The sequence below is a fragment of the Neopsephotus bourkii genome, unplaced genomic scaffold (assembly GCF_033783945.1).
Source record: "Neopsephotus bourkii isolate Nb327-2 ecotype Australia unplaced genomic scaffold, CSIRO-AGI_Nbou_v1 NB_659, whole genome shotgun sequence".
In the NCBI taxonomy this organism is placed as follows: domain Eukaryota; kingdom Metazoa; phylum Chordata; class Aves; order Psittaciformes; family Psittacidae; genus Neopsephotus; species Neopsephotus bourkii.
The window spans coordinates 5,317,092-5,342,152 of NW_026901158.1; the positions used below are offsets into that span (position 1 = coordinate 5,317,092).

The 25,061-nt window shown below is 42.8% G+C and overlaps 2 protein-coding genes and 1 long non-coding RNA gene across 5 annotated transcripts in view; 2 read left to right on the forward strand and 1 right to left on the reverse strand.

Annotated features, from left to right (window-relative positions):
- GPR107 (G protein-coupled receptor 107) overlaps window positions 1-9,282 on the reverse strand; it is a 34,867-nt gene extending 25,585 nt beyond the window's left edge. Inside the window, exons 1-8 of one of the 2 annotated variants that reach the window (XM_061352772.1) lie at window positions 9,127-9,282; window positions 4,037-4,162; window positions 3,399-3,449; window positions 3,074-3,162; window positions 2,246-2,412; window positions 1,211-1,245; window positions 951-1,007; window positions 33-143 (exon numbers count right to left, since the gene is read on the reverse strand). In XM_061352772.1, the coding sequence (XP_061208756.1) occupies window positions 33-143; window positions 951-1,007; window positions 1,211-1,245; window positions 2,246-2,412; window positions 3,074-3,162; window positions 3,399-3,449; window positions 4,037-4,162; window positions 9,127-9,243 (753 nt within the window). In that variant the 5' untranslated portion in view covers window positions 9,244-9,282. Of the gene's footprint in view, window positions 1-32; window positions 144-950; window positions 1,008-1,210; window positions 1,246-2,245; window positions 2,413-3,073; window positions 3,163-3,398; window positions 3,450-4,036; window positions 4,163-9,121 lie in introns of both variants that reach the window. The other variant, XM_061352773.1, reaches the window with a different exon arrangement.
- Window positions 9,283-12,030: 2,748 nt separating this feature from the next.
- On the forward strand, window positions 12,031-13,871 carry LOC133211924 (uncharacterized). Of its 2 annotated transcripts, XR_009725323.1 has the most exons (3): window positions 12,031-12,178; window positions 13,064-13,269; window positions 13,720-13,871. It is a non-coding gene; the product is annotated as an uncharacterized LOC133211924 (long non-coding RNA). The 2 variants fall into 2 exon arrangements; XR_009725322.1 differs by lacking the exon at window positions 13,720-13,871 and having other exon boundaries at window positions 12,045-12,178; window positions 13,064-13,644.
- A 659-nt stretch (window positions 13,872-14,530) lies between these two features.
- The window catches only part of FNBP1 (formin binding protein 1), a 92,007-nt gene continuing 81,476 nt past the window's right edge, over window positions 14,531-25,061 (forward strand). Inside the window, exon 1 of the mRNA XM_061352771.1 lies at window positions 14,531-14,878. Coding sequence (XP_061208755.1) covers window positions 14,855-14,878 — 24 coding nt within the window. The 5' untranslated portion in view covers window positions 14,531-14,854. The remainder of the gene's footprint in view (window positions 14,879-25,061) is intronic.

Consider the following 25,061-nt stretch of genomic DNA (forward strand, 5'->3'; position numbering starts at 1 on the left):
TGAGTTAATTATCCCTTAGAAGCTATACTCACATCAAGACTAAATAGCTGCTGATCATTGGCTGGCCCTTCCTTGCCAACACACTTATGGAAATACAGGCTGTAGAGACCTTCTTGGTTATCAGAGCTGATGTTAAAAAAGAACTGGAAAGGAGGAAAAGGAAAGTTAGCATTCTTTTCATTCACAACAGGGTTGCCCTGGTAAGAAGCCATCTCTGCTGAAGCATGAAAAATGTCTGTCACTGAGGGTCAGTTGTTCCTTTCAGCAAGTGTACTGGTCTGAGGATACCAGCATATCAACAGAATTCCAGATGCAAAATCACTGCACCTATCTATGATTATACACTCTGGTAATCCAAGATCTTTATCAAAGACCTTTAGGTATCAGTATTTAACTTAGTTCACTGAAACTGAGATGATACCAAGAAGTATCATATTGAATCATATATCATATGATGAAGCACAAAGTTTTGATCATGTTTGCCCTGGAGCAGCTATTCTGCTCTTCCCTCAATTATACAAATTGTGATAGCTATGCAAATGATATTTGTGTCACATTACAGATTTAAAATGAGTTTGTTTTATAGTAACCATCATCAGAGAACCAGTTTGCTGAAACAAAGTGTTAATCTGGTTTCATACAGATTATCTTCCCCTCAAGTGAGTCATCAGTCAAGCCACAGCTGTTTGTTGTTAGCAATCTGTATGCACTAGCTGTATTATGGTAAACTTCAATATGGCAAGGCTCACAGACTGAGACATTTAGAACTGCATCATCCCAAAGGCAGTTCAAAACAGCTTCCACATCTTATGAAGAAAGATTTTCCAGCATTTATTTTTAACAAGCGTCCACTGAAAAACATCCTGAGCTATCAGAGGCACCTCTGACAGACTTCTACTTTTCACACAGTAATACAGTGAAAGAGCACACATTAAGACGAGACACCCTACCTGAAATGAAAAAGTTCCTCTGTCATTGTGAACAGGATGTTCTTGTTCTATTATGCTCTGGGAAAAGGAGAAAAGACTTTCAGATTTAAGCAGCTATCTACCACATCTGGCTACATCAGCCACACAATCAAAACTGCATTTTGTGTATTTACAGCGGAGGAAGGCTAAGGAAAACAGAACACTCTCCACTTTCTGGCTATGCTTACACTGGACTAATCACCAAGGTTCTTTCTGAAAGAGAACAGCAGATAGTTTCTTACCTGGGAGGCTGATGTGCTTCGTTTGGACTTGTTATCTAGAGATAAAAGTATTAATAGTACATTTAGAGTGTTTGCATTTAGACATCCTTTTACACATTGCAAATACCTTACTCAAATCTCTCTTAACAGTTGTCTGCGTGTCAGTTTCCTAGATAATCATTAACAGAGATTCTTTTCCAGTCTCTCCTTAAAGTCTCCCAGGACTTCCCCCAACTAGCATTCATACTGAATGTATCCTCAAATGCTACAATCAGCTTCTCCACTATTAAACCTTCTACAAAAGCCTACCCAAGAAATATTTCCAACCCCTCCAATTACAGTGATCCAGGAGGCAGATGACCTATAACAGATGTAGGCTACAGCTATAACTGTTAATGTTATGACTACACGCTGTTAGTCTCACTGACTAATCTTAATCTGGACATTAATACATGGCCTGACAGACACCCTGAAGTTACAATTAGCCCTGGGGAAGGAAAAAGTTCTCAACTCTCTAATAAGTAAAGCCCCAGTAAAAAAAACCAATCAAAGAAAATCCTAAAGCATAGGTGACCTTTGCCAAGTCAACCCCTCTCCTGAACTTGAGAAACTTACACTGACAGGAAACTTCAAAAGAGCAGCATGTCAAGTACAGTTTCACTCCACTCCTTTGAGAAGCTTTTCAAGTATCAGGTCATCCCATTCTACCAGGAAGCTAAAGTTCAAGACTTCAGCTTTGCTTCTGGCTCCTGTACCTCAGTGCACTGTCAACATGCACACTACAATTTTTAATGCAAGAGAAAGCAAAACTAGAGCCATCAGATCAATCTTCAGTGCCACCAAGCTTTAGCTCTTGAATTGTTAGAACAACCGTGCAAATGTTTTAACAACATTAAAAGCCCTGTGAACACGATGGGCCAAGACAGACTCAAGCTGTTTCAGATGAGGCTGCTCAGCAGTCCCAACCCCAAAAACGTGACCACACCACGCTGCTGGACCCACATCAACCAGGAACTCTCAGTGACAGCACGTACAGGTCAGGTTTAGCAGGCCTACCTTTTCCGTCTGTATTTGAGCTGGTCTTTGAAGGACTTCTATCAGAATCACTGATCTGTTCAGAAGTTTTTAGCAGCTTGGTGCTTAATGCAGTAGCATTTTCCTCAGATATGAATGAAATTTTAGGTAGCAAAGAAGCAGCTTCTGCAGAGAACTGTACTTTCACACTAAACAAGTAAAACAAAGAGGTTTTATTCAAAATGAAAATAAATAAACATTCATAAAGAGGCTGTCATAGCCTAGATATACCAAATAAAGGAAAATCAACTTCTTTGGTTTTTTTACCACAGAGAACAGACAAGCACAAGATCATGACTTAAAGCAACCTGGCATTGAACTGATCACTGTGGGAAAAGTCACACTATCTTTCCACCAAATACAAGAGCAGCTGAACAAAAATAAGCTTATTTAGTTTTGGTAACCAGAGTCTCATTAGACTGTTTCCACACAAACAGTTACAGCTGTTCTTGCAAAAGAAAGCAATGCAGCCTCAAAGGTATTTCCATAAAATTCAAGATAATTCAAGACAAGCAACAAAATGGTATATCCAGTGCAAGAGCTGCAAAAGTGACCCAAGACGTTCAAGTTTATGCCTTAAGCACATTTAAGGTATGATCCTTCTGCCTATGTCTGCTATCCTCCAAGAGTTCTTGGACCATTTTATACTGCAGATTTTTTTCTTTCCCTTTCACCTCCCCTTAACTCTCACATAACCCATTAAAAAATAACTACATGCACAGCAGCTTTCCAAGCTTTTAAGGAGATTTCACAAGTATTGCACTAGCTTGAACTGAATAAATAACTTTAAAGTGTATACTATTTACTCACACTTCAGTTTTGAAGTCCAGAAGTAAGAGTACAACAGAGACATCTTGATCTGGTTTCTTGTTCAAGATACAATAATCCACTTCTTCATCCTGGTAGTAGAATGAAAACACCTTTGAAGTGCCCTCCTGTTTATAAGAAATGGGACATGTTTCCCCCTACTCCATGTAGAGATAACTATTCTTAGCCGAGCAAGTTGTAAAACTGAATTATCTTTAACAAGTTGCCCGTGCCTAAAGCCTCTCCCTTTTATTTCTTCCAAACATTCCTGGAGTAAGGTTAGCTATGAGATGTCCCCAGCTTAGAAATGCAAATTCACATCTCTTACCAGGTAAGTGGAGAACCCATCGTTCCTGGTTCGATCCAAACTGAACCCCACCTATGAAACAAGTGAGAAGAATCTGTCAAATTAAAACCAGCTCACATTCCTGTACTATTAGAAGCCAAATGACCACAGTCAATGATACTGCTCTCTAAATAAATTAACCTACATTTAAGGCAGAATCCAGGTATTTTTCTCATTATCTAATTAGACAGAAAAAAAAAATTCAGCTATAATAAACTTGCTGTTTTATCTACATCCACTAAGAATAAAATATTAGTGGACAACTAATATCCTGAACTCACCTAAAGTACCTTCTGCCCCTGAGACTTTTACGTCAGTGTTTTTCTAGGTGTTTCTGCTTGAAGAGAACATTTATTGCTTTCAGAAAGGAAGAAGCTGAACTGTGCCAAAGAGTAAGAATACTGGTCTATCCTCTACCCTAGTATTTCAGTGTCTCTATTAAAATATAATGTGCTAGATAACATATAATGCAAGAGTCATCTAAAGATGAGACAGTTACTGTCAGCAGTAACACCGATACAACTGTCACCAAGTAGGCTCTGACACCTCAAACAAGGCATCCAGTGCAAGGGCAATTTCACAGGAAGCTTAATACAGTCATTGGACTCAGAGTAACTTACTGATAAGCTGTCCTTGTCATCAGAGCTCACAGGTGGCTTCAATGAAAGGTTACTGACATTGACTTTCATGAAGCCATTCTTGAAGAAACCAAAGGTATTTAGGTGCACTTTCTGCCTCACGTCATCCTGTAAGAAAGGAAAGTAAGTTTACAATTCACACACACAGTCATCTGCTGCAGCAGTCAAAAAGGAAGCAGGACAACAGAGACTGACACTTAACTTAAGTGCAAGACATCTATCTGATCATACCAAGAGTAAATTTCTTTATAATACCTTTGGATATAACTGATTATCTCACTGGAGTCAACCAACTCTTCCAATAATCTGAAGAGCAAAAACTTTAAACATATCTTTGCTAATTACCTGGCTACACTGCTGAGAAATATACAAGAAAAACAGGTCTGGAAGAGATTAAACGTCAGGCATCACCGATTAAACAAAATACTGGTAGGAAAAAGACAGACTATAGACAAATTAAGACAACTAACAACTGCTGTTTGAATGCTAACTACTGCCATTGCAACACAGTGCACAGGAAATAGTCATTATAGTAGTATTACCCAACTGAGAGCTGGGTTTTGCTCATGGGATAAACAAGTATCACAGTGTACCGTTATCCCACAAGATCTACATTAGGCAGGGTCAGTGTTTGGACAAACACTTAACACACTAGAAAGCTCTGTGTGTAGTATAGATTAGAAAACTTCTAACATAGCCCCATTCCTCTAAATGATTTTTAGCAAGGTCTTGCATCTTGTAAGTAGGATAAATACTGAAACCTAGGCATGTGTTTATGTCCTCTCAGTCTGGCAAAGAAACGTAGAAACTGATCCCTTTCCATGCCTTGTCACCTGATGAAGGTTCAAGTCCAACAAGCCCTTTTTTAAAGAAAGAGATCAGGAAGGACCTCACACAAGAAGCAGCAAACATTACACACAGTTGCCACATCAGGTGATGAAAGGGCACACCCCTGTTGCTTTGCATTCATAAATCAATCAATAGGTAAGCCTTTGGTCCTCCAACCTACTAGACCAATAATTAGAAGAAAAGCAGCAATAGAACCAAAAATATTAAAAAGCAAGTTTAACATGTGGTTTAAAGCTCTTTTACAGATTGTCACTAGCAACAAGAAAATTGTTTCTTCTAGGAAAATATGAACAGATTGCAGAACTCTCTAAGGAGAGAAGACAGCTGCTAAAGGCAAACAAATGTTCTGGACAAGGTACGATAAGACTGAACTAAGAGCTGTAGAAGTGTAGTAAGTTCTCTCTTTTCCTTCACCTCAGTATCTATTTTGACATCTCTGCTTAAAACACTCCTGACACATAAATATCATTCACTGTAACAGCAGGACACTAATCCTGCCACAGCTAACCTGTAAGCTAGCTGCAATGAGATCGCCCTAATAGAATCAAGTTAACCTGGCAAATAACCAGATGGTTTCCTTAATGCTCAGGAGAGGGGAAAAAAGAGTTGATGACACATGGCTCATAGCAGATGCTTCATTTAATAGAGTATTATAGAGTATTATAGCTGTGCTGTCTTCAGGTTCCAGGTCACTTAATGTGCTTGCAGAAAGAGCCCATCTGGCTCCTTTAACACCACTTTCAATATAATTTCAGTCTGAACAGAAGATTAATACAGCTCTTCACATAGTATATCACATGTATTCAAACATATCTGGACAGAGAAGCATTTCTCTAGGTGATTAGAGAGGAATATGAGCTGGGAATACAGTGTCATCCAGCCACAAAGCTTTTTGCACCTCGCAAATACAACTAGAAGCAGCTGCTTCGTTCAGAGTATGTGCAAAAGCTGCCCAGCTCGATTTCAGTTTATTTACACTGCCAGTTTACTAATATTCTCCAACCAACAAAATATAATTAATATACAACACACAGACATTCATCCCTGGTTTTAGTTCAGCTTTGAGTGCTTAGAGTTGACAGATTTAGTTCACAAATCCTGGAGCTTTACATGATCCCACACATAGTCACCAGTTGCCACTGAGCAACACCATGGTCTCCAGGAGCACCTACTGCTCCACATTATCAACAGCCTAAAGATACTGGTTTACTAATGGTTATCTCAGCTCTTAATGGAGGTTTAACAGGTTGGAAAAATCCAGCTTTCATTTATGATCACTCAACTGCTGACTTCAGAACATTCAGTTGTAAGTTTACAACAAAGTTGTGAACACTTAAGCATCTGAGGTGTTAACAGACATGTTAGATTAATTTATGTAGGATGTATTTAAAGGTCAAGCCTGCCCCTTTGCGAAGGGATGAGCAGGAACTCATTGCTAACAGGTTACAGTCAAACCAATAAAGTAACTTCTCAGCTTAGTTCCATAAAAGCTTTCTCCATTTCTTCCACTCCTTTAGGATAAATATCAATCCTACAACATTTGACTGAGATTACAGGAAAATGGTAACCAAGATCCTGCCTATTCTGGTAGCCCAGGACAGGCAGAAAAATATCCTTTAACATTTTATTCAGAATATAATTGGGATCACGCTACCAGTACAGTGAAAGTTTCATCAGAGAGTGCCTACCCTTACATGGAAGGAACTGGATTACTTGTGAGAGTCTTGTATTTGTGTAAGAAACACAGAAAAAGGTATTGAGAAAGGTATTTTTAAACTTGAGCATTCGAAGCCTGTGACCTACCAACATTAAAAGGCCACCAGTATTTACAACCAACTGCTGAAAAAGATCATCTTCCAAATAATAAAATTAAACTGCAATCTTGACAGTAGCAAAACAGGAGAGATCTCGCTTTCCTTTGGAAGTCAGTTATTTGGCAAGATAACTGACTTATCAGACTAACAGCACAGCTGCCACACAGCACTGTCAGTTGGATGATTCCTCTTGAAACCCTACATTGGGCTAGTCCCTAGAGTTACACTTGACTGTGTGCCTGACAAAGAACTTGTTTAGGCCAACTTCCTCATTCTCCAAGACAGTTTGCCATTGTATCACTCAAAACATAAGGCTTCAGTATTAATGCATTTGACTGTTAAGACAACAAAAACCTTATTTTTGGTGAAGAGAAATGTTCCAACACCCTGCTACTTCTGAAAGCTGCTGAAAATTGTTCCATCAGTCTCCTATAACTTCAGTTTTTGCAGTGTTTGGTTTTTAAACATATTTAATGAAGCTGATAACAACTGCTACTAAGAGGGTCTCCTCTGACAAGGTTAATCTAACAGCAAGATTCAAACAAACAGATTTTATTACTTGGGAGAAATAAACCCTTTTGGATGCTTTTATAAAGATGAAAAGTTACATTTTCAGAACAGGAAACTGCTCGGATTGCAGCTTGCTTTTCTGAGGACAAAAAAAAGCTTCACCTTAGCACACTAATTACAAAGACACAAGAACAAGGCTATTCTAACTTAAGCAGTAATGGCTTGTTTGAGGAAACCTAATATCAAACACTGGCACAAAGCTGTGGCCTTTGGCTTGGCACAGCGTCAAAGCACATTTACAAGCAAGGAGCCAATGGCAAGAACACTGGAAGGGAGATTTCATTGTGAAAGGGTGCAGTTGTTGGAGTCTGATGTTTACAGAAATGCCATAAAGCACTGGATGGAGCAGAAAGGGAGAGCCTGTGCTCTAACAATAAAGCTTACATTTACACTTCTGCTTTCCACAGTGCTCTGTAGGTCAGTAATGCAACTCATACAAAGCACCCAGAGAACTAAAACCACACTCCACTTCAATCATGAAAATCAGCTAACAGAGTTCAGTAATTAATACAGACAATTAAGAGACACCCTAATCAGGACTTGAAGCTGTAATGCTTGCTGCTGAGAACATTTGCTTGAGGCCAGTGTGAAAGCTTTCTATGTAAAGTATCATCCCAGGAGAAATTCTTCCAGCACTCAATAGCTGGTCACAAAATCCTCAATAATGTAACCAGCACAAACCTCCTAATCTATAGCTTCAGGGAACAGTTGACTTTTCCTGAAGCACAACAATATTAACGTGGGTGCACATTAGACAACTACTAACCTGGAAAATTCCCTATAAATAAGTTAGGAGCATCCCCCATGCACTCATTGTACCCCAAAGCTGAAGAGGAGCTCATAGAAGTGTTTGGCACTCTCCCTACACTGCCACAAGAACACAGTAATGCTGCTCCTAGTCCCACACACTTTATTAACCTCTTCCAAGATTTCCATTAGTAAAATATTGTGTGATGTTGGCAACAAGAACAAAATTACCAACCTCATTCTGAAGATTTACAGAGCACTTCGCACGCTGTAAATCCTTAAAAAGCACCGCCTCAAACGCACAGATCCTGTCACACCCCAACCGCACAACTTTTCATTTAAAGCACAACAGACAGCAGCACTCGAGCTGCAGACCTTCACCACAACCTGCACCGTTTCCCACCGCAACCCTGAATAAGTAGTTTTTCTTAGGTACAGTCACAGAATGACACAACACTCTTTCAAAGTACAACCATAAGTCTATGAGACCAAAACAAAGAGTTATCAGCATCAGTATTTTCTTCTATTGATCGTCTGATTAGTGCAAAGAAGCTACATCTGGAACGACAACATCCACCCAGCCTTTCAGAGTCGAGAGACCAGTGACCAAGGCAGGAAGACTACTGCAAAACTCAGATTAAAAGCAAAAGCAACCGCAAATCCTCTTCAACTCATGTTCAGCCCTCTCTTACCACACGCAGCTTCCTGCCTCACTTCCAACAGGATGGGAAGTATTCCCACCTTCAACCCGCTACAGTTCTGATGCCCCTTCGCACATTTTCCGTATGACTAAGAAAAAGGAGGCCCCAAAAAGCAGGGATGAGAGCTAAAGGGATGCGGGGAGAAGGGATAGTAACAGGGAAAGCAGAACACAGCGGGGCCCAGCAAGCTGAGGGGCAGGGGGGAGTCCAGAGAGCAGCGAAGAAAGGCAAAGGGAAGGCAGCGGGACGAAGCTGTAGGGGGGTGACGGAGAGCCCAGGCCCGCGGGAGGCGGAAAGAGCCAGGCCCTACCGCTCCCTTCAGGCGAGCCGGCGGGTAGCCCAGCGTAGCCGGGGGCCGAGCCAGCAGGGCCGGATGCGGCGCAGACCTTACTTTGAGGGTGAGATGATGGACGCGGGCACGGACTGAGCCTGCCCAGAGAAGCAGCAACAGCAGCCCCAGCACGGCCACCGCCCGACACAGCGCGGCCCCAGCGCCGCGGGCCGCCATCTTTAGTCCAGCATCAGCATCCTCTTCCCGCACCACTTCCGGGGTCACGGAGCGCGGCACGTGACCGGGGCGGAGCTTCCCCTCACCGCCGGTAACGGACGCTCGTTTCTTCACCGGGGTTCGTGTCCCGCTACCGGCGCTCTGAGGCCCCACAGCGCTTTGCTTTCCTTCCCTTTCCCCTCCTTTCATCTCCTCTATAGGGCCCATCTGGGCTCTGCCGCATGCTCCCTGCCCGGAGGCCGCCTCCCAGGGTGCGAGGCCTGTGGTGGGCTCCCTCCTCGCTGCTCCCACAAGGGTTCACCGGCCGAAAAGAACCCACCTCGAGCAGCCTTTGTGGCGGTGCTCAGCAAGGCTTAGGGTAAGGAGACAGAGCTGCGCTGTCCCCAGGCAAAAGCTGGAGTTCTTCCCCCACCAGCACAGCTCACAGAGGGGTTAGGGTGGTTGATTGCAGCTCAGAAGTGCATCACTGAAGAGGTTTCAGCTGCTTGCTGGGACCTGTGGCAAGAGCAGATGTCCCAAGCATCAGGTAGTCCAAACAACTGAAAACCTTTCTGTTTAAAGCGGGGATTTAAATGTTAATTCCAAACATCGTCAAAAAATAGATAAGAAAACAAAGGGATTTCTGCTTCCTTACAGAAGTAGCTTTGCTATTTATTTGGAACTAATAGCTCAAATCCCACTTAAAAATGAGATGACAAGCAGATTTGGCCTGTCTTCTATGGCTTGTTCAAACAGAGCAACACAAGAAGCAAAGTGAATATGAATAGCAGCAATTTAAAACGTTTTTTGAAGGTAACAGATTGCTAAATCACCCTGACAGACTATGCAATGTCAATACAATCCTACAGTGGGGAGTTCTGTGCTGCCAGCTCTTGGAACTCAAACATTCTGATGTGTATGAGAGTAACAGCTGTGCAAGTTGCTTCACCTACAACCAAATAAACAACTGGATTGGAACAGGGGAGTAAGGTGCAAGTGATGGTGAAAAAGCAGATTAAAATCGGTATTTTGACTAATTAGCAAGATTATGTAGAGTGTCCCGTCTTTTTTTCCCCCTTTTTTATACTCTTAGGTAATAAAACAAGCACGGAAATGCCACCATCAGTCAAAGAAACCTGGACTGGTACCAGAAAATACCTGAAAGCACGAAAAAAATAAAATCAATGTTTTCTAGTAGGACTCAGGGCAGTAACTCGTGCATGCCGCTAGATGTCCTGTCAGCATCAAGCGTTGGAGTGCTCGCAGCTGCATCACCCAGACGGTAAGAAGACTACATAACTAATCATCCGGTAATTTATTCTGAAAAAGTGACGTTAGTCCAGATATTTTATTTAAATTAATATTTTTTATGGTCTAATTATTATAATTCTTGTGCACGGACCGCCTGGGAAACCTGGAGGCTTTGGGCTCCCAACAAACAGCTGCAGCACAGGTTTCCTTTCACACCTTGTTCCACTAAGTATCCCACTTTTACTTGATAGCATGAGGCTTTCCCCTGTAACTATGGGGATTGGTTCAGCTGAAAAGCCTCCAGCAGTCTGAAGATGCTTCTTAAGAGCAATCAGGGATTTTTATGCCACAAAGTCTGAAAAAAATCTGTTTTTTAATGTAACTCTACCAACTATTGGGATATCATAGCAAGTTTGCCACTTACCTAGACTAAATGATTTCAAAACCAGAAATTATAACATGCTTGCTTTCTTTGACTATGCATTTTGTATATTAAAAGAATGTCTGTACTTAAACTTACATCTCTATCAATATGCAAACTGGCTGCTTTCTGTAATGAATATGCTATAACACCAACACTCATCATTACATTTACATTTCATTGTAGCTTCCAGACAAGATTCACCCAGCTCTACATGTGCTGTTCCTAGCACATACAGTTATTCTCAGCTGCAATTAAACGTATTTTTTTCTCTTTACTCCTTTGTTGTACCCAAACATCTAATTAGAACTCTTCACAGATTTATTTTCTTTTTTTCCTCTAAGTGTATTATGGGCAACCATTGAGATTGGAGGGAAGACACTGGCAGTGTCAGAAAAATTCTGGCACTGACATAGGCATAGTCTACAGGTATACCTCAGTACAGGGCGAAGCAGATTAAGCATCAGTTTGTTACTTCATGAGCTATGGTATAAGCATGCCATGGAGTAGAAAGGGCTGGATGTTCCCTGAGGGACACAGAGCTGGGAGATGAGCACAGTAACACAGACAACAGGGTAGGAGTCTCACCGTTCAGGGTCCAGTCTCACCAAGCAAGGTGAGGGGAGCAGGCCCAGGGATAGTAGCTGAGAGCAGCTAAGAGTCCAGGTCATCAGGCAAGCTTAGAGCAACAACAGCCAAGGTTGGCTTAAAAAGTCAATCTGCAGTGATAGCAACCAACATCTGATGTATAAGGTAGCCATAGTTAGGCCTATAGAACTGAAACAAGATCAAACATGAGCTAGGCTCCATATCAAAACAACCTATAACTAAGGCACAGCCTAACCTGGGGCTGAACTGGAGACTAGTACCCCCACAGCATCACTCAGAGACTGAGCTTTCAGACCAAAGCTTAAATGGGTTTCTGGGTCCATGGGCAGATAGTGTGGGTGAAGGCCACAACTGAGGCTAGTCAGGGACATTAAGAGGTCTTAATCAGTCTTTAATTAGCCCTCTCTGGGCCCTGATAAGGCATTTAAAGAGAACCTCTGCCCCCTACTGTGTGCTTGAATGATCTGTGTAGTATTTTAACAGGGGAAAGGAAACAGCTGTGATAGCTATGGCTATAGGGAAAGGTGTGTCTTCCTTTCCTGGGGCTGTTTCTGTCCCAGTGTATGAGAGGTTATAAACAGTATCTGAGTTCCTTGTCTTGGACATGGATGACCTGGGTAGAATTATAAAGTTAAAAAGGAAGCATCTGCGAGGGTGATAACTCCAGGGGGGAAGGTAGGTCCTCTTCCTGTTGTATCTAGAAGCTAGAAATGCTTGTATGTTCTCTGGAAGTTTTGAGTTTTCCTGCTTTGCATGAGTAAACCCAGAGAAAAGGGTTTAGATACAATTGTAGCTTAGGGGTTAAATTTATCTTTTCCAAGTATGTTCTGATTCATTTAGCAGCTATTCTGGCTGTTTTCAGGTGGGGTTGGGGTTTTCTAAACAAAGTCCTGGCCTTCTAAAAAGGGAATTGCTTCTACTTGGGCTTAGGCTGTACCTTTGGGAGTGTTCTGAATCATAACAACAGGAGTGATAAACAGAGTATTTGCAGGAATAAGCCTATATCTGGATAACAGATCTACATGGTCTTGGCCTCAGTGTGGCTGAGAAAACTCCCAGCAGCTTCCCTGTTGCTCAGGTTTGGACTGTGCAGGTTAAGTAAAGAAGTGCCAGATAATGTAATTTTCAAGTGTTGTTTTGAATTATTTGTTTCAGGCTGGGACTTCCCAAGCTTTCCAGTATCTACTTCAGCAGAAAAGGGGTTTTAATGTTCCCACTGCTGTTAATTACATTAGTAATTAGGGACCAACCAAGTACAGGCCGTGGTATTTTGGGCACTGTACAACTGAAAGCAATAATATGTCAGTCCTTGTCTGGGAGAGTTTCAAACTAAATAATAGCCAAAATAGGAAAAAGTCCCATTCTGGAAGTATCTGAAATTAATTTTATTTAGTGTTTGTCTTGCACATCTGTTCCCACGAATTTTATATTCTTTGAATATGTTCTGAATCACTTAGCAGCTAATCTGGCAGTTTCCTTAACTTTTCCTAGGTTTTGGCATGCCTGATAGTAACATGCCATCACAACACAGAACCTGCATTTCTGGCCTTTATCTTTCAGGAACTGGTGAAGCAGTTCTATCTTCTGGTGTGGACAGGTTTCCCTGCCCGCGCTGGTGTAACAGGTTTGCCTTGTTCCCCTCCCAGCCCTTTGTGCAAAGGAAATTCCACAGCGAATTTACCTCAGATGATACTAGTGCTGCTTTCTGTTTGGTCTCTGCGTACTTTTTACTCAAGTAGTTAGGGATTAAACTCTAAAGTCGTGACGTAACTTGTGTTGTCTGGCTTTGCAACGTGTTCTCGGTGGACGTGGCTCTGAGGACAGAGGGCTTTGGTGCCCCATCTCCAAAAGCCTCGCACTGTTCCTTGGAACACTGTGGTTGTGCTTTAGGCAGTGTGGCAGGCTCAGACATTTAAATGTGTTGTTAGCAGCAGGAAGGAGCACTCTGAAATGAGTTGAACAGCGTTGTCTCTTAGTTGTTATGAAGTCTGCTCTTAAAAGTAATAACTTCTACTGATGAACAAAAGCGTTGCCCGTTCCCTGTCTCTCTTCAAAGGCAGCTGTGTGAAGAGCAGCATTCTACTCGGGTTCAAATCGGTTGAGTCAGGTTAAAAACACATGCAGTTCTGTTATTAACATAACACTTGTCTTCATTGTTGTTTATAAATGTTGGAATTACTTAATAAGTTATTCTATTCTTGTCCTGTCTTATGTAGGGTAATAGCTAAGCCTCAGTGAAAGAAGTGCATTAATCTAGAGGGGTTAATGGTCTTTATAGCAGCTCCTCAAATGTTATCTTTTGCCATCAGAAGGATCCCCACCCTCTATAAGCAGTTTTTCCTCAGATGAATAAATATCCTTAACTTTCCTTTCCCTGGTGTATTTCATGAACAGATGCAGCAACATAAAATACCCATCTAAAGCTATTTTGACATCTCTTGTAGCTGAAAAGACAGAAATTTAAGATCAGCTGAAGTAACAGCTCCAATTCTGTTACAGAGAAAGATGAGCATAAACCAAATCTTATTTCTCTGGCAAGGGAATGAGCCATTTTCTGCAAGACCTGCATAATTCCTACAATAACCCGTATTTATGCAAGAGCGAATAATATGGCTATTTTTCTGCTTGCTCACTGTGTTGGTGACAGATGGTGGAGTTAATATTCCTGGATTTGGGTTATTTTGGGGTGTGTATATCTGGGGAGCTGAGTTAAACTCAAGCCCTTGCAATCAGTGTGAAGGGCGGCTCTCCCCCTCCCAAATGGTCATAACAGGAACATTTGCTTTAATAAAGAGCCCCACCTGGCTCAAGGACGAACTGGGAACCGGCACCTGAGGGCGGGACTCTCCACCAGAGCTGCCCTGAGGGCGGGGAGCACCCACCTCCTCCCGCCGGCTCGCTTCGGAGCACAGAGCTGCCTTCCCGCGCGGGGACCGGAGAGGAACCGGGACAAGGCCGAAGCGGGCCCGGTGCCACTACCGACCACCGGGACCGCGCTGACTGACCGGAGACCGCGCCTGCGCCCTGCCGGCCTCGGGCCCCCACCCCGCGCCTCGGGCCGCGCCTGCGCAGTGCGCCAGAGCTGTCAATCGCCTCCCCCCGCCCCGCTCCGCCACCGCCTCACCGCGCGGCGCCGCTCGGGCCATTTTGCGGCGCGATGAGGCGGGAGCGGCGGTGAGCAGCGGCCGAGAGCAGCGCCCGGCCCGCTCCGCTCCGCTCCGTTCCTGCACCGCGCTTCGCTGGGGCCCGGCCCTCAGCCCACGGGGAGCACAGGGAAAGGAAGCCTCAACCAGGGCACAACCAGACCCCGAGAGCCCCCCACCCGCCGGCCCTCGGCGGCGCGGCGGAGCCATGAGCTGGGGCACGGAGCTGTGGGTGAGTGAATGAGGGGGGAGCGGGACCGCTGTTGCGGCGGTTACCGCGGAGCGCCGCGCCCGCCCCGTGTCATAACGGTTCGTGCGGAGGGGCCGGTCCCGGTGCGGGGCTGGGGGCCGGGCGGGGCTGCGGGCTCCGTTGTGAGGGGCACCCCGGGGGAAGGAGGGGTCCGGCCGGGGCCGCTTTCCTCAGGGGGTCTCCTCCTTCCTAAGACTTTGCATGCAGCCTCTATGGGGAAATCCCAGCGGAGCCGGAGGAGTTGTGTTTGTTTTCTTGAGTGAAATGTGTGTTAGAAGAGCTCCACAGCACAAAAAAGCGGTCGCGGCTGGAAAGCGGAGGGAGTCTTTCAACGCAAAGCCTGGGGTGGGTTTTGTATGTAGCTGGAGGAGAGGCTCTGAGGTGGATTTATATCCAAGGGGGTCCAATTTCAGGAGAGGGAGGTGCAGGGAGGAAAAGCCAGATGATAACATTTCCTCCGGCTGTTGTGAAGGGGTTTCTCTCCACGCTCGGAGGACGGAGGTTTCTGTTAGAAGAGTTTTCTGTTGTGTGTGAATAAGTACGTTTTAATGGTGGGGAGGGATTCGGTGTGTGAAGCCCTTAGGTTGGTTCTGAAGTGAACCTGGGAAGTCTTCAATGCGTTTGGTTTACGGTGGAACGTCGCTGTGAAATGCCAAGCTGTTAAAAGTGGATAATGGCATTTGGAATGGTCCCTTGCTAATCTGGGAGAATTAAGGGTAGGCAAATGAAAGAAGTCTTGGAAGCAGAAGAGATATACATATTCAATCACAAAGAGGACGTGATGCAGCCATGTTTGGTAGCATGATGGTGGAGCAAAACCTGTTACTAAAGGGGTTGCGTAGTGGTCAGGAGCCTCTGCAAGCGGTTCTTAATTTAATGGTGGGACGTTAAAAATCTTTGGGCAAAATCTGCACGGAAAGGAGGTGAAGAGGAAAGCGCAATAGGGTTTTGAATAGACAAGTCAAGAATGAGTAGCAAGAGGGTCATCTGGATTGTAAAGCACTGCAGGATTTTGCTCCTCTGCTCATCTATCTGGAGTTCATCACCAGGGCGAGTTAAGATGGCAACGTATCTGAGCTTTTAAATTGCCTCAGTGTAGAAATGGTTATTTTAGATGTGCTAATTGCTGCCCGTTCTGGCTGCATTGCTGGCAGGCAGTTCAAGCATCCCCTTTTGCTGTGACATTGTAGTCATGTTACAGCCAGATCTGGTTCAAACTAGACAGTAAATCAGGGAGCGAATGCTTCCTGAGAGAGGTTATTGCGGTATGTTTGGATACTCCAGGGGAGGAAAGGTGATACATACTGATGAAATACTGTAGTGATGCTATATTGAATCATCAGTATATAAACAGCTCTGCTGCATGGGAATCTTTCCGGGAAAATCTGCAGTTTTCCTTCTTTTTTCAGCATTTAGGGTGCTTTGGAGGGGAGATAAAATAGTTTGGGTGGAAGTGAAGTGTGAGTCAGTATAACAAGTTTGACATAGGAAACTAAACTGAATTCTCCAGATGGACCTGATTATCTTTCATTCTTAAAAGCGAGCAAGTGATACCAAGGTGTTTCTGCACAAAACAGCAGTAGTAGAGTAGTGTTTATAAATAGTTCTTTCTGTTTCTTTAAATATTTACAGGTGTGTGTGCAATCTTACATTTGTCTTTGGTAATAGTACAAACTGGTTTTGTGACACTTTCTTCCCCCTGAACATTTTGTTGGTGAAATTGTGTTCACCAGCATTAAAGTATTATTTTTTATGTCTTCAGTGTAGGACTTTGGTAATTGTTACAGTTTACTGAGGAAAACAGTTGGACCAACAGGTTAAATTACTCTAGATATGAAATTGGCACGAGTTCCTTTCTTTTAATTGGGGCAGAGCTTTGAAAACACATCAGTGTCCAGTGCACCAGGTACTAAGGCCAGAACAGTGATTTTTCTCCTCATATTCTCCAGTTTGCTGGGGAAGGAAAGCACGGAAGTATCCTATATTTAATATGTGCTGTTTCCTCTTGTTGATCATGGGATGCTTTTTAAGCAAACTTACATTTCCATTTACTTTAAGTTTATTAGTTGTTTCAGGTAGTCATGGCATGGGTGTTTAGGAACATGTGGTGTAATTAGCTGCCTATATGATGTGATTGGTACATAATTAGATGGAACCATTTGGTGGGTGAAAGTTATAGCAATAACAAGTGTGTTTCCAACAGTAGCTGAAAAATTTGCTGGAGAGATCAGCATTGTTTGGTCAGGCTTGACTTGCGCCCCGTGTTTCTGATGTGCTGGTCTACCAGCCTGGGTAAGTGTTCATGATTCACCACTTCAAACTTAGCAAAGGAGAAGTAAAATTGAGCTTGCTCTTTAGAGCATGTAGAATGTTAATGTGCATGTGTTTATGTCTAATTTCTGTTCATCCTGGAAAAAAAAAAAGCTGGTTGCAGAAAGCCTCATACTTCAGAAGCAATAAAATCCCTTCAGCAACATGCAAGTTACTCCCAAGACAGACTTTTAGCCTTGTACTGTGATGTTCCGTGGGTTCTGTGCCTCTGGCTTGCAAATCCTATTGCAGAGTTCCTACTGATACTTCACTCGAGTTTCATCTTGAGCTTGGCACTGTGACTGTAAATGGACCCTTAACCACCAGAATTATTAAAGGTATTAATGCAGCATTTATATCCTGTACTAAATACTCAGGACAATGAGATCATCTGGGGCATCCAAGCAATCCAGTGTTAGAGAGCAAAACCTTAAGGTCTTTTGTAACTGTCAATGGGTTTCCTTTGTGTATGCATGCTGTACAGAGTGGCAGTGGCTGAGCAGTGCAGTTTGTCAGGCTCCCCAACCCCTGCGGAAGTCTTGCTGGCCCTTGTGAAACATTCAGGAGCTGGAGGAAGAATCAGTGGGTGAGGGACAAACTACAGTCATGTTGGTTTTCACCCCAGTTCAAGAGTATTGTTAAGGGCCAGCAGGTAGGAGAGAATTGTAGATAGTTATTTTATGTCTGAGTCCTGGAATTGGTATTGTTTTCTAAATACTTGGCTAATGTACGTGGTAAGTGAAGATTGTGTACCACTGTACAGACTTGGCTTGCACCTTCAGTTAACTATGTCTTGGGGACAACAGGCTGTCAAAGCATGTTCAGATCTCTCATTCTTTTCCTCTCTTGTGTAATGGGGAAGGTCACAGAGCTATTCTGAAGGGTGCTTTAGCTAGTAAAATGTTAGTGTGTGCTGTACTTCCCACCAGTGCCCTCGTGTGTGGTACAAAACCCTCAAATCAAGTGGTAGGAATTACGTGGCAAACTGAGCTAAAACTAACCGCAGTCCTTTTCTTTTGAGTGGAAAAAGTCTGTGGCTGCATGGTTGGTATATTGAAGGGAATGATCTTTCTTGATGATGAGTTTTGGTACAGCGTGTAGTTTGGGGGAGCTATGTGTAAATTTGTGGTTAAGTGGTCCAGGAAAAACTGCCTCCTCGGAGCGCTGCCATACAGCAAGTGCAAGTGGTAAAGTGATTAAATGTGGGAAGACACATCTTTCTGTGATAAATGTTTCAGAGGTGCAGATGCTGTGGGTTTGGTGTTGGGGTTCTTTCCACATTTGGTGAGACTTTAAAATAAATGTGGAGGAGGATGATGATTAAATCAAGTTTTCTTTGACCTTTGTGAAGAGCTGGGTGGCTGCTGAAGCTGTCGCTGTCCTTTCAAACTGTAAGAAGGTGAATATTCTGGATTTGCAAAGGGCTTATTTAGATACCCTTGTGCAAGGGACTCTGTTGGCCAAGTCCTTGCATAGGTGATGCTTCGGGGACCACACCTTTTGTTTGTAGAGTGTTCCAGTATGTGTTAGTATGAAAACCACAATTTGTAGATACATGTGTTTTTTTTGCCATATAAAGTTCATTCCACTTACAAGTGTGAATTGCCATTAAACTTTGTATTGTTTAGAAAATGATATTCAGTGGTAGTAATTTCTTAATTCACAGTATTAAACTAAGTGGAATTCCTGTAGATCATGTTTTCTTAACTGCATCCTCATTGTTTGAAGATGAAACATAGGTGCAACTCTGAGAACTGGAAGGCCCCACTTGCTGTCTGTGGGCTGATGAATCGTTTCCTCTTTCAGTACTTGTCTCTATTTCATCAGCAGGATTTCTGTCTAAACAGCTCTAACCTTGCATTTCTTAAATTTGTTTGAATGCAGTATTGTTCTTCATTGGTATTTGCAATGTATGGGTGTTGTATGTAGCAATGACTCACATTTGGAAGCTGTCTGGAGTACCAGGTGATCTTGACCTTGGTGGCATTACATAGTGTTACTTGGGCACAGTGGTCAAATGTGATCTTAAAGGAATGTTCTGTTCTTGTTGGCTTGTTCCTTGTGAGAGGATCTGCAGTGCTGGATCCAGGTTTGATGTATTGATTCTTAAGCCAGCATTTAGTTTTATTGTATGCACCAGCGTAGTTGATTATGTACTGTAGAAATCTGTATGCGTCATCCCACACATCCCATTCTCAGACCTCCTACTTTTTGAGAGGAAAAGGAGCTCATTTCTGGTGGGACCAGGACACAGATTAAAGTATTGTCTTGCATGCTAAATCACAAGTTCACACTGATCATGAGTTGAGAGTTTCCATTATATAAGGCAATGGGCCTGACCTTTAAATGTGTGTTGGATGAATTGTTTGTATCTTAGAAAATCTTGTTCTGTAGTGAGGGCAAATGCTCTTCTGAAAAGCATGTGTTCTTGTTAATTAGGTGTGAATTGTTGCAATCATTCAGACAACTCATAGAGATGACCTCCCTGATGTCCTTCTCTTTGTATTTAGTAGTATCTTGGTTTCTATTTACTAACATGTTAAAACTGTATTTCCAAGAGGGTGGAATTTCACCCACAGAAATAAACTCCTTGAGTAAGGCACCCTAAAAACAAATACACAGAGAGGTAGAAAATGAGGGAAAAAAGCTGAGGTCAGGAATAAAAGCATCATATTTAAAATACTGGCTTGGCTATTCTAAGGCTGTTAGCACAGTTTGCATACAGAATGCTGAATGCTGGAGATGGTCACTTCAAAGCAAAATACACTTTTCAGTAGCAAAGCATCCTGCATAGTTATTTTGGTAGTTTTGAGGTACCAAAGTTGTCTGACATTTCACAGTGGATCACTCACTGTTTTAAGCGGTGAGCTTGGATATGCAGATCACCAAGTGAGAAATGATTTATAGAAGCTGAATCATTGTACAGTATCTTAATTCTGGAGCACACACCTCTGTGTTTGAGCAGAGCAGGATGGCATTTCAGGCTGCTGAAGCTGTAAGTATGTGTGCTTTAAAATTAGTGCTGTCACAATCCTTTTCATTAGCTTAAAAGTAGTTGACCTTCAAACTTTAAGGTGATGTATTGCATGGGGGCTCCCCTGCTGCTCACAGGAGCTGGTTGGTAGGAGAATAGGGTTATGTGTAAGGTCCCTCTGTACACCCCTTGGTACTTCCAGGCACTAGGAGTTGAAAGACTCCCTTCTGCCTCCTGAAGGAGTTGCTGGGTCTTTTGTGTATGGATGCCTGAGTGATTTCATTTACAGTTCTGCTTTGCCTTAAGAAAGAGGTTTTCTTCAATATTGTCACTACCTTTTCTTGTGTTTCCCACCTATTCATAAAGAATTGAGGGATTTATGATCTTCCAGTGTGATTCAAGACTGCAGAATATATTTTTCTTCTGGTTTCAGTCCCAGACTCTTCCCATTTATGTTGTGGCTGCTCCAGATCCCCTGCTTTCTTGAACCATATGGGAAGGCAGTCAAACATGAGACGATGTTTTTCTGGACTCTCTGCAGCTCATTAGTGTTACTCATGTTGTGAAACAGTCTTTTAAAGTAGAATTTCAAAAGCCATGCTCCACATGAAGAGCAGGAGCCACTGCTGCACTGTAACTTAATAACATGCTTTACATTATTGCCTTTGTTGACTGCTGGACAAGTAACCTGCTAATGAATTTTTGGAGATTCACTTTCATCCTGTTTGAAATAATGCCTCTGAGATGGGTTATACATTGAATCCAATCCAACCATCAAAATCCACTGCTTGGTTGAGTTTCCTTGGTGTTCGTATAAATATGCTAAAATAACTTCCCTTTAAATATAATTGTATGCATTTTGTATGAAGTTTCTCTTCCTCCTACCCCTAGAAACTCTGCTTTTCACTTTCTCTTTGTTAAAACAAGAAGCTGATTAAATTGCTGGGAGGAAAACCAGCAGTTGTCTCTTGGCATATTGCAGTCCTTCTTTTCAGTATTTTTTGGCATATTTTTGCCCTTCATTTCAATCAGTGGCTTTGGCTCTAAAATGCAGAATAGACAAAAAAGTAATTGTATGGATAAACAGGATCCAGTGGTTTTAGTCTTCTTGAGCAGGTGGGGTAGGGATGATTTAGAGATTCCTTTGGAACTTTCACATAATAGCTTTGTATCTCTGTTGTCTGGGTAACCTTATTAACCTGGTCAATTTCCTTTGCCTCAGTTTATTAAGGATGCTTTGTTGGTATTATTAAATGAAATGTGTCTTTTTGCATCCAAGGATGGCAAAGCTGTAGATGGGGTTTCTAGATTACTTCCAGCATTGGAGCAGCAGAGTTAAAGTTCAAGAATGAAATGTTGCTTGCCCATCATTCATTGCTGGTTGTTGAAGCAGACATGCGTGCTATAAGGCATGTAAAAAAGCAGCTCTGTTGCAATGTTGTCCTTAATTTATCTGGGGAAGGGTCAACCTAATTGGGAAAACAACCAAAAGGACAACAGCAGTTCTTCGGACACTCTCTGAAACCCAGTAAAGCAATAAAACTTGAAATGGAGTCTCTTGGGATTTATTGCCTGGTTTAGAAGGATGGTCCTCAAGCTACATCCAGATAGTCCTTAATGCTGAGGAAATGCCATAGTAGATCAGTGGAAGAACTTCTGCCCATGATCTTTAGTCAGTCTCCCCTCTGTTGGTTTAAAGCCATTCCCCCTTGTCCTGTCCCTACAGGCCCGTGTCCAAAACCCCTCTGCAGGTTTCTTGTAGCCCCTTTAGGAACTGGGAGCTGCTCTGAGGTCTCCCCCTAAGGAGCATTCTCTTCTCCAAGCTGAACAACCCAGATCAGTCAGGATTATTCAGTTGTTACCAGGGCCATTTTCTTGCACATACTAAGCACGTTTGGTTTTGGAAAGCAGTAGTGCTCCTATTCATTGGAGCAAGGCTTTGAAATTTGGCAGACAATAGCTGGTGAGCAGGGATATGCTTTCTGCTGCTCTTGAGAAAATATGCCCAAATTAGGCAAACACTTAAGTCTTTGGAAAAATACCACTTTTGAATTACTCGGTGCAAGATGCTAGTGCCGAAGTCTTCATGGGTTCCAGCATGTGCTGAGTATGTTTTGGCCTTGAAGGGGTTTTGTGGGACAAGGTGACGGAGTCACCCACAGAATAATTGAACATGCCTCAGTCTGGTCCTTGCAAGGGTACAGCTGGACTTTCCATGCCATGGCTGCTCCAGGCCAGGGAGGGGTCTGCCTGTCCTGCTTTCAGATTCTTATTGGCACCTAGTGGAGTGAAAGAAGGTCCTGCATGGGTGGGAAGAATAGCGTGCATCAGTGATCTGGGTGAAAGTGAACTTGGAGCTAGGAGAGGACATGGAAAGCATGGCTGCACTGAGACATGCTAAAGGTCCATCTTTGCTGGTGGCAAAATGGTTTTCTTGTGATGCTCGCCCTCGGTTGAGGAATGAGAGAAGAGATGCTCTGGTCTGAGAGAAAACTGGGCGATTCAACAGATCAAATGTCGCAGGGAAGAAGGAGTAGATATCATGCTAGGATCTAGTTGCAGAAACCTGGAGCTGCTCATCTAGGAACTGTTCCAGTGATTGGAGTGCTGAGAATGATGGGAATGGGGTCATTCGGGGAGAGTGGTGGTTCTGATAGTGAATGCAGGGAGGATGAGAGAGCTAGGACTAACTGGGCAAAGGAAACAGCAAAAATGAGCTCAAGAGTAGAAAGGGAATTTAAACAAAAAAGCAAAAAATCAGTATCAAGAAAAGATAAAGAGCATGTGGGCAGAGCAGGGCTGGACTCTGGATGGGACAGGTGGGATTGTGGGTGTTATCAGACAAGATGTGCAATGAGATTAGCACGTTAGGAATAGCAAGTCAAGAGTCTGGGATCCAAAGCAAGTGCAGCTAAGGATGGAGACTAGATACAAAGTAAAACAGAAAAGTATTGAAGGAACCTAGCAGTCTTCTTTTGCATGCTTGGCTTTGTAGCATTGCTGGTTTTATGTGGCTTTTTCCATGTAGCATTTAAGTAGAGTTGACTTACTGGTTTGAATGTATGTACGTTGATTTCTGTGGTTGCGTTTTGCATCTTCACTTGCTGTGGAAGAATATTTAACCCCGTCTCTAAGTGAGAGCTCTGTCCGGAAGCGTGCATGCTGCTGGTTTTCATTCACTCATTCTCTGCAGAGATGGTTTTCATCCATCATTCTCTGCAGAGAGCTTTGAGGAATTTTTAGCAATTAGATTTAAAATGCATTTAGATAATATTTCTCACTCTGCATTATGCTTTCTCTTGTTGAGAGATAAATGCTTTAACATGTTTATCATGTATTTACAAAAGGAAAGAAATGATTGGCGTGCAGCAGGGAGTGAATGGAAGTGTGTTTTCTCAGACAAAAGTTAAATGGGGAAGGGAAATATTTCTTGCCCTCTTGAGGGCTGTTCATCTGTCAAATGTGGGTCTTACAGGAGTGGCATTCATTAAGAATGTGTAACTAAGGTTTTGCTGGAGTAAAGGAATAACTGGGAGCGGATGAACTGGGAGAGCTCTGATAGAACACTGCAGAACTATTTTTCACCTATCTTGCTTCTTTCTTTCAAGTGTATCAGTCTGAGATGCTTTTGTTTGTGTGTTGCCACTGGAAAAGCCTAAAAATAAAGGGAGAGAGGAAAGAGTTGTATGTGCTGGTCAGGAGCCTTTATTTCCTTACAGCTCTTTGCAGTTGTGAAACATCTGTGTTTGCAGAGGGCGCTTTTTGGCATATATTTGTAACTTAACATGTAAAAGCTGAAAAACCGTGTAGCACAGCTTTAGTTCAGTTTTCAGTGTGTGAAAGACCTCTTCAGCAAACATTGCAGCAGTGTGTATATTGGTTAACAGCTCCTTTGCTGCTTTGCTCTAAAACACTGTCATGTGCTGATCAGAAGGGCTGCATCCTCCCAGAGGACAGCAGCACACCTGCGGTGATCAAGGCATTCAATGCTTAAATGTTCCCTGCTTTACCTGAAAACCAAAGTTGTAAGCTGAGCAAACCAGCCTATCCTTTAGGTAATGAGAATGCATATCACATGACAAGTGTGACTCTGTTCCTATTTCAATCAGTGCCCTGGGGATTTACAGCCTTATTTTTGGCATGGGGGGGATAGCTTGGTTCCAACTCTATTTAAAGACAAAATAATGCTTCTCTGGCTGCATGGCTGCATGCAGTCTTCTGAGACGCAGTGGGGTTGCCCAGGAAACAACAGTCTCGGAAGGCTAGAATCATCCATCTACCCGTGACAGAGCACGGTTGAACTATGAGCACCTTTACATCTTCTCCTGGTTAGTTGTGAGCTGGTTTTGCTTTCTGCACTGTGCCTTTTGCTCTGCTTCTTGTCTGTGTCATCCTTGTATTTGTATTACATTGTTGAAAGCTCCCTTTCCAGAGGTTCAGTGTGATTGACATGAAAGTGTTCTTGAAATAGGAAAGCTGTAATTGTTGGAGGAAGACAGTTTTTGCAAGAAATGTGCTGTTGTGAAACACACACACCTAATTTAGGTACCTTTGGAGACTCAATCTACATAGTTGTTGATGCTCTTTGAAAATACTTAGTCTTAAAGAGAAAGCGTGCCTATCATAGTGCCAACGTTTAATGGTTGTGGGAGTGTGTTGATTTGTTCCAGCGAAGAAAAGCCTTTGCTGAGCTGAACAATACAAATATATTTCACTTGGTTATTAGCAGTTGAGTTGAAGTACTTGGTGGTTAGGAAAAGCATGACGAAGTAGTGTACTCCAGTCACACAATGGTCAGAAGACATTCTCTTTTGGATGATATGTATGGTTTTCATGCATGTGGTTATCGAAATTTGTATTGACTTGAATGTTGAATCTTGT